The 17354-nt window shown below is 36.6% G+C and overlaps 1 protein-coding gene across 1 annotated transcript in view; it reads right to left on the bottom strand.

The window, feature by feature from the left end:
* LOC150089261 (tubulin-specific chaperone A-like) overlaps positions 1-17354 on the bottom strand; it is a 76158-nt gene that overhangs the window by 26718 nt on the left and 32086 nt on the right. The window contains exon 3 of the mRNA XM_090390407.1: positions 4135-4221. Within this exon, the coding sequence (XP_090246533.1) occupies positions 4135-4221 (87 nt within the window). The remainder of the gene's footprint in view (positions 1-4134; positions 4222-17354) is intronic.

The raw sequence follows: 17354 nt of genomic DNA, 5'->3' as shown, positions 1-17354 counted from the left end.
TTGAAAATTAATAAACAGTAAGTACTGCAATACATTAAGAAAGGATGAAATATTATTAATGTCAAGCAATAATTTCAAAAAATGCAAAGATATTTTTTGAAATGTAAAAGAAAGTTGGTCACCTGTCCGGTGACTTGCCAACTGACTTTGCTACAATTGGGGATGCCACCACCAGGTTAAGGAGTGGGATCTTTTGCTGGTACCATTGGTTGCCCTCCCCCACAGGATACTCACTACTTCCTATAAGTGCATGTTTATTTTATAAACATGGCAAACAAACTATTAGCAGCACAAAGGAATATTCGAATAAACCTAAATCTTTAGCATCAAATAATGAAGTTCGGTAATGAGAAACGCTGCATGTATTTTGTGAATTTTATTTGTTTGTATTAGTAGTGGCATATAATAAAAGAAAGCAAGCTTATAAAGCATCAGCCAAAAAAGAATAAAAAAAAAAAAAAAAACACTTCTCACTTCACCTGCCCATCCTCTACAATAATTTGTCTAGTTCTTCCCTGAATTTATTCAAACTACCCATTTCCACAACATCAGATGGCAGTTTATTCCAACAATCAACCACCCACTGGCTGAAGGCAAACCTCCATACATCTCTCCTGCAACCATTCTTCATCAATCTAAATTTATGTTCCCTCATGTGTGTAGTCTAACCAAGAGGAAGAATGCCGTCGGTACTGAGCTTGCTCAATCCATTCAAAGCCTTAAAAACCTCAATCAGATCACTTGCAGATATCTAGTCTAGAGACTTTAAATTTGCAGAACTGAAGCCTGTCTTGGTAAGAACACCCTTTCATTCCCTTCATCAATCTTGTTGTCCTTCTCTGCACTTATTTCAGCAGCTGTACATTCTTCCTAAAAGGAGACCTCCAGACTAATATGTAGTGCTCAAGATATGGCCTAACCACTGCTTTATACAATGGGATAATCACTTCTTTGTTCCTGCTATCAAAGTTCCTGTATATCATAGACAAAACTCCATGAGCTGTCCTGGCAGCCTGACTGCATGGTTCAAAGAATCCCATATAGCACCACACAGTTGATACATTAATCAGGGATTGCTGCTACTCATATGCAGCACCTTACATTTATCAATATTAAACTTCAACTGCCATTTCTCAGCCCATTGGCCTAATTTGTTACTGCATTATAATATTCGATCAGATTGGTCAGACAAGATTGCCACTTAACAAATCCATGCTGCGACTGCAATATAAGTTCTATCCTGTTTAGATGATCCTGCATTACTTCTCTAACCAGAGATGCCATTATTTTCCCCGGAACAGAAGTTAAGCTAACAGGTGTATAATTACACAAGCCATATGGGTAGTACCAATCCCACATTAACATACCAACTCTGTGGTACTACACTCAGAGTAGTGAAAAATGTAAAAATAATTGGATGGGGGGGGAAGTAATTTTGCATTCAAATATGAAGTTCTTTGAGCAGCACAGACAGGCTGCCAGGACAGCACATGGGATTTTGTCTATGATATACAGGAATTTTGCTAGCAGGGATAAGGAAGTGATTATCCCATTGTGTAAGGTAATGGTCAGGTCACATCTTGAGTACTGCATACAAGTCTGGAAGCCTCATTTTAGGGAGATGTAGAGCTGCTGGAGCAAGCATAGAGAAGGGCAATGAGATTGGTGAAGGGAACAAAGGGATCCTCTTACCAAGAAAGAGCTTCAGTTCTGCAAATTAAAGTGCCTGGAAATTAGGTGATCTTATTGAAAAGTTTAAGGATTTGAACAGATGGACAAAGCTCAATGCTGATAGGATTATTCTTCTTGCTCAGACTACACACAAGGGGTCATCAATTCAAATTGAGGAAGGATAGTTGCAGAACAGAGTATGGAAGTTTGCCTTTAGCTTACATGTGGTTGATTGCTGGAACAAACTTCCATCTCTCACTGTGGAAGTTGATAGCTTAAACAAATTCAAGGAAGAACTAGACAAATGTTTGGAGGGAATGGAGGGATAAAATTGGAAGTGTTATTTTATTAAAAAATGAATAGCAAATGCTTAGAAAACGGTACTCACCTTGTATAAATCTGCAATAAAATTTTTTGGTAGATGGTGATTAAATTTAGGTTGAAAGAAGCATTAAATAGAACTAAGGTGGGGAATGGGATGAAAATATTTTAAACAGATTTTAAAATGAGCACGAGGAAGTAGAAATGCAGATCTCCAATCCTTGGTTGTCATAAAGAGGTTAAAAGACGTAAATGAAAAATGAAAAAAAGAGAGAAGACCGGTGGTGCCAATAGTCGTTACAATGGACTTTCGTGAGTAAACCGTCATCAGTTGGCAAATGAAAGAGAAGTGAGTGCGTGTTGTATTTTAAAGTTTATCTAAACTCCCATGATGCTCATTTTGACACGTGGGAACTTTAGCCGCAAGAGGTTCCAAGCCGGTGAAAGGTTGAAGGGAAGTTTAGCGTTAATAATGTTGCGATCAGAATGGTGTCGGTACCATTCGATGGTGAGGGCTTCATATTGAAGAATTCTGTAGCTCGATCTAAGTTTAATAATAGTGATGGCAGAGTCAACAAGTGGGGTGTGGTTGTGGGTTTGAGCATGGGTTGTTAACTCAGTGCAGGATTGACTTGTCTTTAAACTGTTGAAGTGGTAGTATGTACGGGTATTGGAAGTTGTGGAGGAACCGAATTTGGTGGTTGTGCTGCCAATGTAACAGGTGTCGCAGTTTGGTTGGCATTTTATGAGATATATTAAGTTATTGAGATCATTGATGGGATATTTGTGTCTATTTAATTCTTACAAAGATACACACAAATATCCCATCAATGATCTCAATAACTTAATATATCTCATAAAATGCCAACCGAACTGCGACACCTGTGTAAGATTACTTTCTTGCATCATTTGCCAGTACCAATGCTAATATATGGGGGGGGGGGGTTATATGTCAGTTCAATGAGAAATACTGCACAATTTAAATCTTGGCCAATTTGTGCCTATATTATTTCACGACTATTAATATTATATTTGTATTATGTTATTAATGATATTTAAGTGAATAGTTCAAATTGTCTTCAGCAATTTACTTCTTAGCAAACTGATATATAGCTCATCCTCTGTTTTTTGAATTAAGTGCCTTTGCTGTAAAAAGTTGTGAAAGTTTCTTAGGATTGATTGTTGCTTCTCTTCTATCCATCACTTATGTATTTTGTGCAATGACTGCACCATCTCAGTATGCCAGCATTTTCCTTGGGACAGGTTTTGCATCAAGTCTCACATTAGAGTTGAGATATACCATCGTTGGGAACAAACTTTCTTACTGCTACAGAGATTACAAAATCATCAGATGCCCCTTCTCAAAACAAGAATATTTATAATAGAATTATGTTATTTTTTTTAGGCAATTGCTAATTTTTGTTTAATTGAATCTGAAACTTCATTTTTGTAATAAGACTTTTGGCTGAAATATAAATGAGATGTTTACACTCTGATGACCACACAGGTCAAAACAGTTTATAACTAGTCATTTGACAATGAATATTATTAATTACCATCCTTAGTGATTATGTGGATTCAAACTATAGTCAACTAAAATGCATTCACTGCTTTACTGCAACTTGACAACTCAGCAATACCAAGCTTTTATGTTAGTTCTAATGTTGTGTCTTACATTTACAGAGTCAATTTATTGCTGTAGTAATGTCTACAGCAGCCATCCTAGTGCTGCCTACTTGCTCATTTCTTTTTAATAGGGAAACACATTTGCGGGCTTTGTTTTTACTTTCACCTTAATTTCCTCTATATTCAAACATACTTCAAACGTGTCTACATTTACTGAAAAAAAAAAATCAATCCTTCCCAAAAAAATCGATTGGTACAGCTATATATTAAAACCCTATTAGTTTCTGTACACGATTTCACTCTGCATACTAATTAGCTCTCAACAGCTTTCCAGCCTTAGCTGCAGTGCTAAATGTAGCGGCGGTTTAACATCTAAAAACACACCCTTTCGCTCATAACAGCAATAAATTATTTAAATAAAATCACCATCACAATTATCAGCTGGCATTTAAAAAATAAATAAAAATTACTGCAGTTCAAAGTACAGATATTAATGTAATAAGATATCCAACTTGCCAAGATTGACTTCAAATCACCCATAGCCTTGTTTAATCGCTTTTGGCAATCAGGAATCATAGTCACAGATTCTTGTAAAACTTCTTCCTAAAAATGAAGTTTTAAAAATTACAAAATGATTATGTAACCTATAAGCTAATTTTTATTAATAGCTAAGCTGTTGGGAATAATACTATGATCTTAGCAAGCCTTAAAAATTCTGACTATTTCAAAGATTCTGGGCTATGTTAGGCACATATGAGATAAGTTCCTAAATGACATAACACTACCAAGTATTAATAGGTAAAAAAAATTGCAAAATACAATATGCTACTTATGAGAAAGAATTTAAATAACATTGACATTTCAGATATGACTGTTTTCTTCCTCATCAGTCAGCTCTAATATCTCATAGTCCATGGGGCTCACATCTGGTGAGTATGGGCTTGGCACACCCAGGGTCCTGAGCTGGATATCATCATTCTTCTCTTTCTTGGCAATTCCCTTCTAATTCAGAATTTTTTTTTTTTTTTTTTTTTTGTTGGTGCAGCATAAGCCTCAAGCTTCCTTGCACCATATGGCTAATAATAATAATAATAAAAAAAATAATTTCAATCAGAAATGGACTATAATATAGAAGCAACATGTGTTATGTTGGTAAAGCAACAAACTCAAAGAATGAAAGACAAAAAGAAATTGTTAAGTCTAAGTGCAGAAACCAGAGTAATTTTAAACACATGAAGTCAGAATAATCAGCCATGAAATTTATACATTGCCTAGTGGTGGGCAGGTAAACAGTAACGAAACAGAAGGACATTTTACATGTCTTGTGAGGTGAGGAAACAAACTGCTTTTCTGAAAATCAAGACAAGCTCAGAATACAGAGAAAACGCCTACTACTTCAGTATAATAAAAAGTGAAACCTAAATCGAATGAAAATGCAAACAGACCGCATTAAATTTAAATTCTCAATTAAGAATAAACTAAAATTAGAATCATTTTGGAACCATACTAATGTACCTAATTTTTATACCATTCTGCTATTCCACAGCATGGGAAACAAAACAAATTGCTTTTTGTTTCCACGTTACAGCTATTTACAACAATAATCCACCTTATTTTTAAAAGGAAGTACTCAAAATGACTGCCTTGTGCTTGAATTCACAAGAACATTTCAGATATGATCATACACAAACTAATAAATTAAAAACTGTTTTTACACACAGCTAAACATGCCTCATCATGGACTGTCTGATGCATTCAGATATTCCAAGTATTGTTCAGGATTGCTGGTATTCTAGTTCTACACATCAATGAATAAAGTCAATGTTACACTGTCAATGGATGTTATATAAATGACAGATTTTATATAATCTTACAGATAAAATTCAAGTGGTTCAGATCTAGAGAGCAAACAGGCCACATAATGGGCATTATCTACCCATCAATCAGGGAAATGCTCATCCAAATAGGTTTTGGCTACTTTACTGAAATGAGGCAGGGTGCCATTGTGCATAAACACACATATGGACAGCAAGAAGTGCTTCAGTTTGTTGTTTGGTTTTTAGGAGCATTAGCAACTAAGGCCATATTGCTCCGGGAATATGCGGTGGTTATTCCCTGACCTTTCTGCATCCTCCATATTTGGTGGTGACGGGCTCGAACCCCGGTCTAATCAAGAAGCGTGTGCTACGCACTGTTTCTCCTTCCCACCTGGCTATGGAGGCACCAAGTGCTTCAGTAGTAAATTGTGTAAAACTGGAAATGACAAAGAAATGTGAATTATGAGTAAATTTCCATCATCTTGCAAACTTGTTAAATCACCTAACAACCTAAGAAAATCTAGTGGGTCTCAGAACAGAAGCTTTTGGTTGGATCATTTGGTAAAAAAATATCAGAATAGGATTCTCTGATTAATCTTCCAAGAAAAACAAAAAGGACCAATTAGGTAGTCCACAATAATTCCTTTACATACATTAATAATAAATTGTTGCTGTTGCATTCAGTGGATGATGGTATGCAGATTCTCTTCTGCCCAGTCATGAGTGTTGTGAAAATTCATCACACAGTTACTTGCAAGGATAATTCCTCATCAGAACACTACAATACCTCATCAGAACACTCGCTGTCTCATAGACGTACTGGTTCTGCTGCATGGCTTTTCTACAGATACTTCCATGGGCACTGTTCTTCTGAACTGACTTTATAATTTCCACTCTCTTTCAAAACAGTCCGAACACATGCTGCCACCAGCCAACATTCCATTTACTGTCCAACTTCAAACTTATAGAACCAACTTTTCATCTTCCTCGTTTATTCATTCAACTGCCATTTTCTGGAACAACCTTCCTTCATACATATTTCCTGAAAATTACATTCTACAGAAGCTCATGTCAACAAATATCTTCTCTCCTCTTCTCAACCTCCGACCCAAGCACGGTACTAAGTACTATAGGTTCTAATACCTCTCATGTTTGGAATTTTCATATAAAAAAAAAACTATTGCTTTTGATGTCTGTGCTACAATTATTAGCATAGGCACATGATGAAAGAAATCAAGATTATACAGCATCAGCCAAAAAAAAAAAAAAAACATTTCACCCAGATGTTTGTCTAGTTCTGTCTTGAATCTATTTGAGCTATCAATTCTACAATGAAAGATGGAAATTTGTTCCAGGAATCAACCACCCACTGGCTAAAGGCAAACTTCCACACATCTATCCTACAACTGTCTTTCCTCAATTTGAATTTATGCCCTCTCAGGTGATTAATTCTGAGCAAAAGGAAGAATCTCATCAGCATTGAGCATGCTCACACCATTCAAGGCTTTATACACCTCAATCAGATCACCGTACAGGTGCTTAGTCTCCAGACAGTGTAATTTGCAAAACTTAAGCCTTTCTTCTTAAGAGCAACCCTTTGTTCCATTCACTAAACTTATTGCCCTTCTTCTCTACTCGTTCCAGCGGCTCTACATCCTTCTTAAAATGAGGCCTCCAGACCTGTATACAGTACTCAAGGTGTGGCTTGACCATTGCCTTATACAAGGGGATAATCACAACCTTATCCCTGCTAGAAAAATTCCTGTATATCATTGACAAGACACTATGAGCTACTCTTGCAGACCGTCTACACTGCTCAGAAAACTTCATATCTGCCTGCATAATTACCGAGTTCCTTTTCATTCTCTACCACTGTCAGTGTAGTACCACACAGTTTATACGTTACTCTGGGGTTGTTAATTCCCATATGCAGTACTTTACATTTGTCATTGTTAAACTTCAGTTGCCACCTCTCAGCCCACTGCTCAACTTTTCTAAATCCTGTTGCAGCAGCGTACTGTCATTAACAACCCGGCCGACCTCCGTATCATCTGCAAATTTAGACATTAAGCTTGATATACCATCATCAATATCATTAATGAATACAGAAAACAAGAATGGACACTGGGGAACTCCACTAATAACATTAGTCCACGAAGAGCAGTGTCCATTGATTACCACTCTGTCTTCTCCTACTCAACCATCCCTTTATTATTGCAGCAATTTGCCTCCAATGCCACACTGCTCCAATTTGTGCAGCAGTTTTCCATGTGCAACAGTATCAAAAGCCTTTTTAAGATCCAAATATATGATATCAAAATTATTCTTTTCATCCAGTTCCTTTGTGACTACATCATAGTATCCAGTCAAACTGGTCAGACAAGAATTCCCCTTAACAAACCCATGCTGTGTCCAAGCTATAACTGAAGTCTTGTCTAGATGATCCTGCAATGCTTCTTTAACCAGTGCCTCCATTAATTTCCCTGAAACAGAAGTTAAACTAACAGGACTGTAATTACTCGCATCTCCCTTTGTTCCTCCTTTGTGGATTGGGGTCACATTTGCACATCTCCAGTACACTGGTACCTCCCCTGAGTCCATGGAAGCTCTCATAATTATGGCTAAGGGTTTGCTTACTTCCTTTGCTGCCTCCTTTAATATAACTGGATAGATTCCACCCTAGGTACCTTTCTTAAGTTTATCTTCAACAATTTCTCCTCCATTTTACTCTCAGTTATTACAAGATTATCTAGCTTACTGCCAGAGTTTAATACAACTCTGGCATTCCCCTCCCTGAATAACTCTTCATGTGTGAATGTAGATGCAAAATATTAATTTAGTTTGTTAGCCACCTGAGCAGAATCATCAATATCCAGTGGACCAATCTGATTCATCCATTTCCTTCTAGAGTTTACATAAGTAAAGAACTCTTTGTTGTTTTTCTTTACATCCTTTGCCAAGGATTTCTCATAATCTGCCCTTGCCTGCCTAATCTCCTTTGTGACTTGGTTACAGACCAGCTTATATCTATCATAGGCTTCCATGTTACCCATTAATTTATATGTATCCCATGCATTTTTTTTCTCTGCCGCATGTCTCATTATTTCATCTGACATCCATTTAGGCCTAAACTTTGAACACTATTTCTTAGTTGGTAGGTAAAACCTAGTAGCTTCCAAGATAAATTCTTTGAATGCTTCCCATTTTGAATTTGCTGTTGGTAACATCATCAGTTGGTTCCACCGTATAGAATTTAAATACTGTCCCAGACCACCATAGTCACCTTTACAAAAGCAAAAACCCTTCCCTTTACCCCTGATGGTAGTTACCTTTGAGTAAATCCCACTTCAGCACACTGATCACTGCCATCTAGTGGTTCCTTTATCTGCTGATTCTTAATGCATGAAGAATCACTACTGATAATCAGATGAAGAGTATTACTCCCTTTAGTTGCCTCAAGAGCATGCTGCTGTAGAAAACAATCATTCAATAAATCCACAAAAGCCTTGCTTGTGTGTGAGTGATCAACCCACAAATTCCAGTCAATATCTGGGAAATTGAAATCCCCCATTATAAGACACTCTGATTTACTTGCCCACTATTTCTCTGCACAATTAGTATTAGTAACGGCCGCATGGTGCAAGAAAGCCTATGGCTTATGCTGCACCAGCCAAAAAAAAAAAAAAACTACACGGCTGAAATGTGTGATCCTTTAGGCACCTCAGAGCACAACTTGGTGATTGTCTCTTCTCCAACAGAGCCTTTATCTCATGGCTATTCCCAACCACCTTTTTGTTTGGCATTACAAGAATGCAAAATGGGATGACCTGCGAGATTTCTATTCTTCTTTTCCTTGGACAGATTACTGTTTCAAAACTTCTGATGTCAACATTTGCTCAGATCGTGTCAGTAAAATTATTCTTGCAGGAATGGAATCCTTTATCCCACACTCCACTTTCAAATATCGTCCATTAACTAAACCTTGGTTTTCCAATAAATGTGCTAAGGATGTTCAAGAGAAGAATATTGCATATCGTAATTGGTTGTTTCTAATTCTTCATTTTCTGCCTACACAAAAGCTCACAACAATTGTAAAGCAGTTATTAATCAGTCCAAACTAGAGTTTGAACAGGCTAAGAGTAGAAAACTTGCTTCTTGCGCTAATGGTAGCCGAGCATTCTGGTCTCTTGCCAAAGCTATTGGCCGCAACTTTTGCCCATCTCTGCTCCCACCTCTGTCAAAACCAGATGGTTCTGTTATCAATTAAGCCAAGGATAAAGCTGACCTGCTAGCATCCCATTTTTCTTCCAACTTATGTATTAATGATCTTGGTAAAACACCTCCCACCATTCCCAACACACTCCATTCAGTGCCTCCTGTGGTCTTCCATCAAAAGGATTTCTTTTGACGGAAGAGATATGCTAAGAAAGCTCCAGGTCCTGATGATATTTCTCCACTTGTTCCCAAAACCTGTGCTCCTGAACTTACTCCTGTTCCTTGCTGCCTTTTTTCACTTTTGCATTCCAAAGGTGTTTTTCCTTCTGCTTGGAAATTTGCTCATATCCAAACAGTTCCTAAAAAGGGTGACAAATCCTTTACATCCAATTATCATCCCATTGCAATTACTTCTACTCTTTCTAAAATAATGGAGAAATCAATTAACGCCGCCAACTCTTAAACTACTTTGAAAACTTCTGCTTGATCAACAATCACCATTAATATTAGTCTTTTAACTTCAAGTGTTACTTGAATGACAAAAGATTGGGAACCACTGCTCTACACACTGACCTCCCATATATTAGGTTCAGATATAACACCTGAGAACATTGTGATCATTGGTGTTAATCTGATATACTTTTTCATGCAAAAGGAATGACAAGTGCAGTGGTGCTTCTGACAAGAGGGCAGCTATGTTTGAACACTGCCCAGTTATGGTTTTTCGCAAAAGGGGATCCTGGGCCATATTGTGCCTGGTCATGATTTACTTATGACTAATCTTATAGATTATGATGATCAGAGACAATTATATAAATATATGCATCTCATATAATAGTGAAAAAGTTGTTCAAAATTTGCATCAATGCCAAAAATGTGTGATAAGTTTAACTGCAAGTCAGACAGTGAGCAAAAGCTGGATTTCTAGATACTTGACTGTTGAGGACATTCACTGAGAATGTCTCTTATGTCTGGTTGTTAACTGGGATTGACAGAAAGAACATCGAGGAGTGATCTCTACCATAAGCAAATACAAATAAGCTGGATGGAAATTACCAATGCAGAATCTTGCCAGAATTACTTTGCACCTGCTTCTCCTAAAACTAGATTCTTGAGGCTGTCACAGATATTCTCTCATGTATGACAAGCTGGGCTTTGCTACCTGGGAGTCTAAAACACCCTAATGAACTGATATTTGGGTGATATTCAAGTCAAGTGGACCTAATTTCAGCAACGTTCGGTTGGTCTGTGAAAGACAAATCCTTTATTTACACATTCACAATAGTGACATGGTAAATAACCCAGGTATAACCCCATTGTGCAAGTCCATAGTTTGCTGATGATAGGCACATTTCATTCCACTTTCCAGTTTCAGAAACTTTTTTTTTTTCTTTTATGAAACCCCAAACATGAGAGGTATTAGAACATATAGTACTTAGTACTATGCATAGGTTGAGGGTTGAAAGAGATACTTGTTCGAATTGCTCATTATACTCATCAGATTCATTAGGCCTATAACACACACCTACTCTCATTTTTCCTTTCCCAGTGCTTATGTCACACCAAACAGACTCAGCATTGCATTGTGCACCAGCATCAATTAGATGCACTTCCTTAGATTTTATGTGTTTCTTAACTAACAGCATAACCCCCTCCTCCCTTCCTGTCCTGTCTATCCTTTCTGTACACATTGTACTCCCCAAATTCCAATTCTGCACTGCTTATGCCTATGTGACACCACGTCTCTGATATCCCAACAATATCTGCCTTTGATGTCTTGACTAGCACTTCAAGCTCATCAAATTTATTAACTATACTCCTAACATTAGTGTACATGCAAAAGTATACATGCACCTGTTTCTACTCTTAGTTACCCTAACACAGCCCATGTATTTAATTTTTCCACTATGACTCCCAGCAGTCCTTGAAATCCCATTTGCCTGCTTTCCAGGCTGCTGCTCAATTGCATTTCAATAGAAGCAGTGCAAGAACGACTTTCACCTCTGCAAGTGGCTACTGTTAATCTATTAGTCAGTGTATACTCCCAAGCTAGCAGTTTTCCAACCCACCTAACTCTGCCTCAATAGCATCAGCAAATCTTCTTGCACCCTTTCTATTTAAGTGTATCCCATCCCTGTAGAAGCAGTCTCTCCTGTTAACAAGCACAGGCTGAGAAAAATTCTACCCCTTGAGCCTTGCACAATCTCTCCATGGCCGAATTGATCGACAAGGTTCTCATCATATACTCCCTCCTATCGTCTGTGCCGAATTGCAGACACTTTCAAATTCAACCCTAACTCACGGCTTTTTTTTCGACATTGACCTGTACTTGTTAAGTAATTCCAACGGTCTCCTACTCTTAATATCTTTTGTGCCAACATATACAACAATATCACCCTTTGTGGCCTTAAAAAGGTATCTGCTCTACGTCATCAACCTTTACCCCTGGCAGACATACTCTGGTCCTGTTCCACCTATCCTTTTTGCACAATATGTTCCCCATTTCCCTGACAATAGAGTCACCAAAAAAACTAGTTCGTTTGGGACCAGTGCATTCTGCCTTGGGGGTTGCCGCTGTGTTGCGGCAACCCCCCAAGGCAGAATGCACTGGTCCCATATTAATGCCAGAGTTGCCGCTCTGGCATTGATGTGGACAGCTGAGAGCTTGATGGGCCACTCAATTTAAATCCTTTGAGGGCATCCACCCTGTCCTTCGAGTTCTCATATAGGCCCATAACAATGCTGAGTTGGCACCTGATTTCCTCACACTCCTTAAATCATGCACACATAGACATTTTCCTTGCAATACCATCATCAATATCATTAATAAATACAGAAATAAGAATGAATAAAAGACAAAAACTATCCAAACGAAACTGAATTCTTTCTTTAAAAGAATTAGTTTCATTTACTAAAGGTTAACTGGCTTGTATGTTGCCTTTAATATTAGGATTGTAATTTTTTTCTTTTTCTAGCTTGTAATACTAATTACATATATATATATATATATATATATATATATATATATATATATTCTACAAACCACACATTATTTATATCAACTGCACTACGCATTTTGGAGCATTAGACTTACTATAACTTTTGTTATTTTCCCTTCTTAACTGTTATATATTACTACTAATACTACTACACACCCACACAATTTTAATTTTGATTATTTTTTCTCTTAGTTTATCTCATGAATAAAAGAAAATCTAAAGAAAATATGTGTATTATTTATTTATTAGTAAGGCTTTGTTATTATTTCTTATTGTTAGATGTGTACAAAAAAAAAAAGATAAAATTTTTACACTTCTGGTGGATATCACTACTATAAACTTCATTTTGTTAGTTATTATTTATTATTATTATCAGTCATACGGTACAAGGAAGCCCGAGGCTTATGCTCTGTACCAGCCAAAAAAAATTCCCGAGTTACCCTGAGAGAGAGAGAGAGGACAAATCATGAAAATTTAGATTCCTTGAATTTTGTATTCAAGAGGTTTTACTGTATTTTCATTCAATGCTGTTTTTCTTTTCATATATCTCTTGCAATTTTTTTTCCATTATGTTAATATTTTTGACCAGTCAATAAAATTTAAAAAAAAAAAAAAAAAGCCACATTTATGAATATTTTTCCAACAAAAATTCTGAAGAAAAACTATGAAGTGCCAGAAACAAAAAACATGGAATTAATAAAGAAAATTTTTGTTTCAGATATGTTTTTTTTTTTTTTTTTGCATTTAACCATTTTTAAAATTCCAGTAAAAACATTCTTTTGCAACTGCTGATATTTATCTCCAAATTTACACTTAGCTACTGAAAAGGTTAGTTTTCATACAAATTAAATCCATGTTTTAGTACCAGTAATATCATACTCACATTTACTATCCATTTTCTGGGATCTTTTCATAACAATTGTTGCTCGGTTCAACATTGTTGTACTGAATTTCATTATTTTCTGAAGTGGAAGCCAAAACAAAGTACTTGGTAGTGCATTTTAAGTCAGGAGTCTTCATTTTCATCCTTTGTTCTCAGTGAGTTTTTATTTGAAAGAAAAGAATTTATTTTTGGAATCATATTAATCACATTTTTGTATGTGTTGTTGTTCTTTTTTTTTTTTTTTTTTTTTAACTTGTGCTCTAACAGTATTCACCACTGAACTTTTGTCTATTATTTAATATTCTAAAATTGACATCCCTCTTAAAAATAATACATTACTAATATAAATTCACTTACACATTACACTTTTTTCCAGAGATGTGTAAATAAAACATTGATTTCTTGAACATTAGCTATCAAAAACCATTTTAAGCACTTTTTTATGCTTTATTTTAGCAACCAGAGTGCTACTTTCTCCCGAATTAGACAACACTGACTAGTATCTGAGTGATGAATAATCAAACCACAGAATAATTTCAATACCTCACAAAAGACAAGGTTTACAATGCATGCTGCTGCTGTTGATAACTGCTATTACCTTACAGTTTGCTGTGTGAATGAAAGTGGGCATCACAAATCTGAAATGGCTGGTCATCGACAAACAATGAATAGCAGAGTTTATCTTTTGCAAATTTTCGTTCTTAAGATGATTAGCTATGTTTGTAATCTTGTTTAGAGGGAAGAAACTTACAACATAATTCACAAATTATGTTTGTAATTTGTTTGTTAATCCTTTCTTAAGTGAGTTTCTCAAGTGTGCGTGTGTGTGTGTGTGTTCTCAAGGATAGGATGAGTCATGGTTTCTTTATGAAATTTTGAAGTTTTGTAAAAATGAAAACTTTGTACATAAATGCTTTTAAATAGTAATTTCTTATTTTGATATAATTGCCAATCATTAAAGTAAAATTACTGTCAACGATAAAACTAGAATTTTAAGAAATTCATAAAACAATGTAAAAAACTCACTGTTACCATTTTTAAAAGCAATAATGCCCTCTACATCTATTTACATCACTTAATTTGATTTCAGAAAGTTCTGTATTTGAATTCCAGAGAATTCTGATTTTTTAAGTCAAAATCAGAAAAGAATGGTCAACAGGTGAGATATTTACCTCCAATTTTCATGCCACTATGTATTAAAGTCGCATCTACTATTTAGTTGGAAACACAGCTAAGAAAATAGTAACACACACATTACAAAAATTTCTAGAAAACTTTTAATGAGTGAATGCATTATCTGAAAGGTACCTAAAATGACCTTCAAAAACAGATTTAAGTGTATACTCCAAAGCCTACACATGGAAAATGCAGATTTTTTTGTCACATATTAGGAAAGATTTTGATTTTCTGCAGTAATATATATACAGTAATTCTTCCTGCACCAATGCCAGCCCCCCCCCCATTGGAAGATGGGCTTTATGACCCCTTTTGTTCAGTTTTAATTTATTTTTCTTCTTCGCTACTGAGCACTGATATATTTTACATTGCTAATTACATAAGGACTTTCTGGTATATGTTCATTTACTTCATATAGTACATTTTTCAAATTTATTCCTTTCAGAGCCTATGAACTATGTGCATTACTTCTTTAACCAGTGACTCCATTATTTTCTCTTGAACAGTAGTTAAGCTAACAGGTCTGTAGTTGCTCATGTCACCTTTCAATCTCCTTTATGAATTCAAGATGCATTCTCACATATCCAGTCCATAGGGACCTCCTCTGAATCTCATAACTAAGGGTTATGCAATTAACTTTCCATTTCATATTAAATCTCCAAATACTGGATAGTGGTCACTATTGAGTGGACCATCCACAACTGTCCACACAATACAAGGAAAGAGAATCAGAGAGCAGATAGAGAGATCTATTGAAGAGACTGTTCCTGTTGGGAGGTGGAGGTAAGTTGAAAACCAGTATTTAATATGGTTTGATTTTGTCTGTCGACAAGCATTTCAATGAGTTGTCCTTGTCCGTCTGTATTGGGAGAATGCCCAAAGTGGATGATATCCATTGAAGTCACCCAATAAACAGAAATGGGTTGGCAACTCTGAATGAGATCAAGTTTCTGAAGGTACAAGGATGACTGGGCAATAGGTAGATTGATACAAGTGTTAAAGTAACGGCAAACGCTATTCGTGTGTCAACAGCTACAATAGTAATTTGTAACGGAATGCATTTACAAGGGACTGTTGAATCTATGAGTATAAATAAATAAATAAATAAATCTTTATTGTGAAGTAAAGAATTACATACAACACAATATCCCATCACGGCCACCAGCTCACAAATAGGAGCTTGAATAAACACATTACAAAATACAGATACAAAACAAAGTTCAGCATAGAAGAGCAGCATACAAATACAAAACTAGATAATGAATACATTAAGGATTAATGAGAATGGAAAAGTGCTAAACATCAGTTTGATTTTTGTTCATAGATCCTAGGGATAGGAAATGGGAGCTTTGTAATCCTCTTCTAGAAAGTCAGGGATCGTGGGCAAGGAAGGACTTGATGAAGTTTAATCTGTCTTCCTTATTCTTTATCAGGCTATCAACGTCAGCATCTACACAGTTCAGGGCAGCGAGCATCTGCTTGGGAAGAAAACTGTTAGTGAGTGCAAGCCTATTGTGGTGAGCCACAAGTGCAGTAGCTCACCACAGTGACAATCTTAAACTTGGCTGTGGGATCCTCCAAGAGCAGGCATTCCAAATGTTTGGAGATAATATCTGGCCAGTGAGGAGTTTGACTGTGAAGACTAACCACTTTTCCATAATCAGAGACTTCACTCTCTGAATTTCCAGTGCTTGTGCCATTTTCGTTGTTATGGTAGCAGGAGGCAGACAAAGCTTGGTACTGACCCATTTCAGTGCCAGTATTCAGCGGTGTACACTTGTTTAAGGTTTGTGGGCACATATTTCTGCACCATAGAGAATGATGGGGTAGAGAATGGAGATAATGAATCTTTTGACAATGAGGGGATGTCAAACTTGTAGAAGCTGCTACTTTGAGATCCACCTAAGGCGAGAAAATTTGGTACTGATTTTGTCAATCTGGTTGACAAAGGACATCTTTTGGTCAAATTGAATGCCAAAGTCTGTATGCAAGAGCACATTTGGTATTGGTACTCCTCCTAGTGAAATGCTGAGTAAGGTTAAGGTTGGCACACATTTTTGGGAAAAGATAACCTGAACAAACTTCTGTAGGTTGATTTTAAGGTTGAAGCATGCAAGGTACGATTCAAGATTCCTAAGCTGAGAATTGATCCTGTTGCTGAGCTGAGCAGGGTTGTCGCCAGGATTAACATGTGTCAGCAGCTTGAGGTCATCACCATAGCATAAGAGGCCACTGATGGAGGCAGAGATGGGCACAATAATAGCCATGAACAGAACACTAGATAGGACATCGCCCCCCCCCCTGCGGAACTCCAGCAGTAATGTCACAGGATAGAGTGCATTGTTCCCGATGGAGAATGTGTTCTGTAACAGAGCAGAGATTTGAGAAAGAATAACATATCACCTCGAATGTGAAATTTTTCTTTAAGTAGGAAGAGCAAGGCAGGGATTGACACAGCATCAAAGGCTGCACTTATGTCTGGATATGTAGTTGCAAGCTCAGTTCTTTATTAGAATGTGGAGAGGATGCATTCAGTTGTAGCTGCCAAGTTGGTAATTGATGATTTTCCTGGGATGGCGTAGTGGATGTCAGGTGGTTTTGTCTGTAGGATTTGGTGAGTAATTGTGGGTGGTAAAAATCAATTTA

The sequence above is a fragment of the Mastigoproctus giganteus genome, chromosome 2 (assembly GCF_048544385.1).
Source record: "Mastigoproctus giganteus isolate SK-2022 chromosome 2, ASM4854438v1, whole genome shotgun sequence".
Lineage (NCBI taxonomy): Eukaryota > Metazoa > Arthropoda > Arachnida > Uropygi > Thelyphonidae > Mastigoproctus > Mastigoproctus giganteus.
The sequence above is the reverse complement of the archived record's forward strand: the minus strand, read 5'-3'. Positions and strand labels throughout refer to the sequence as shown.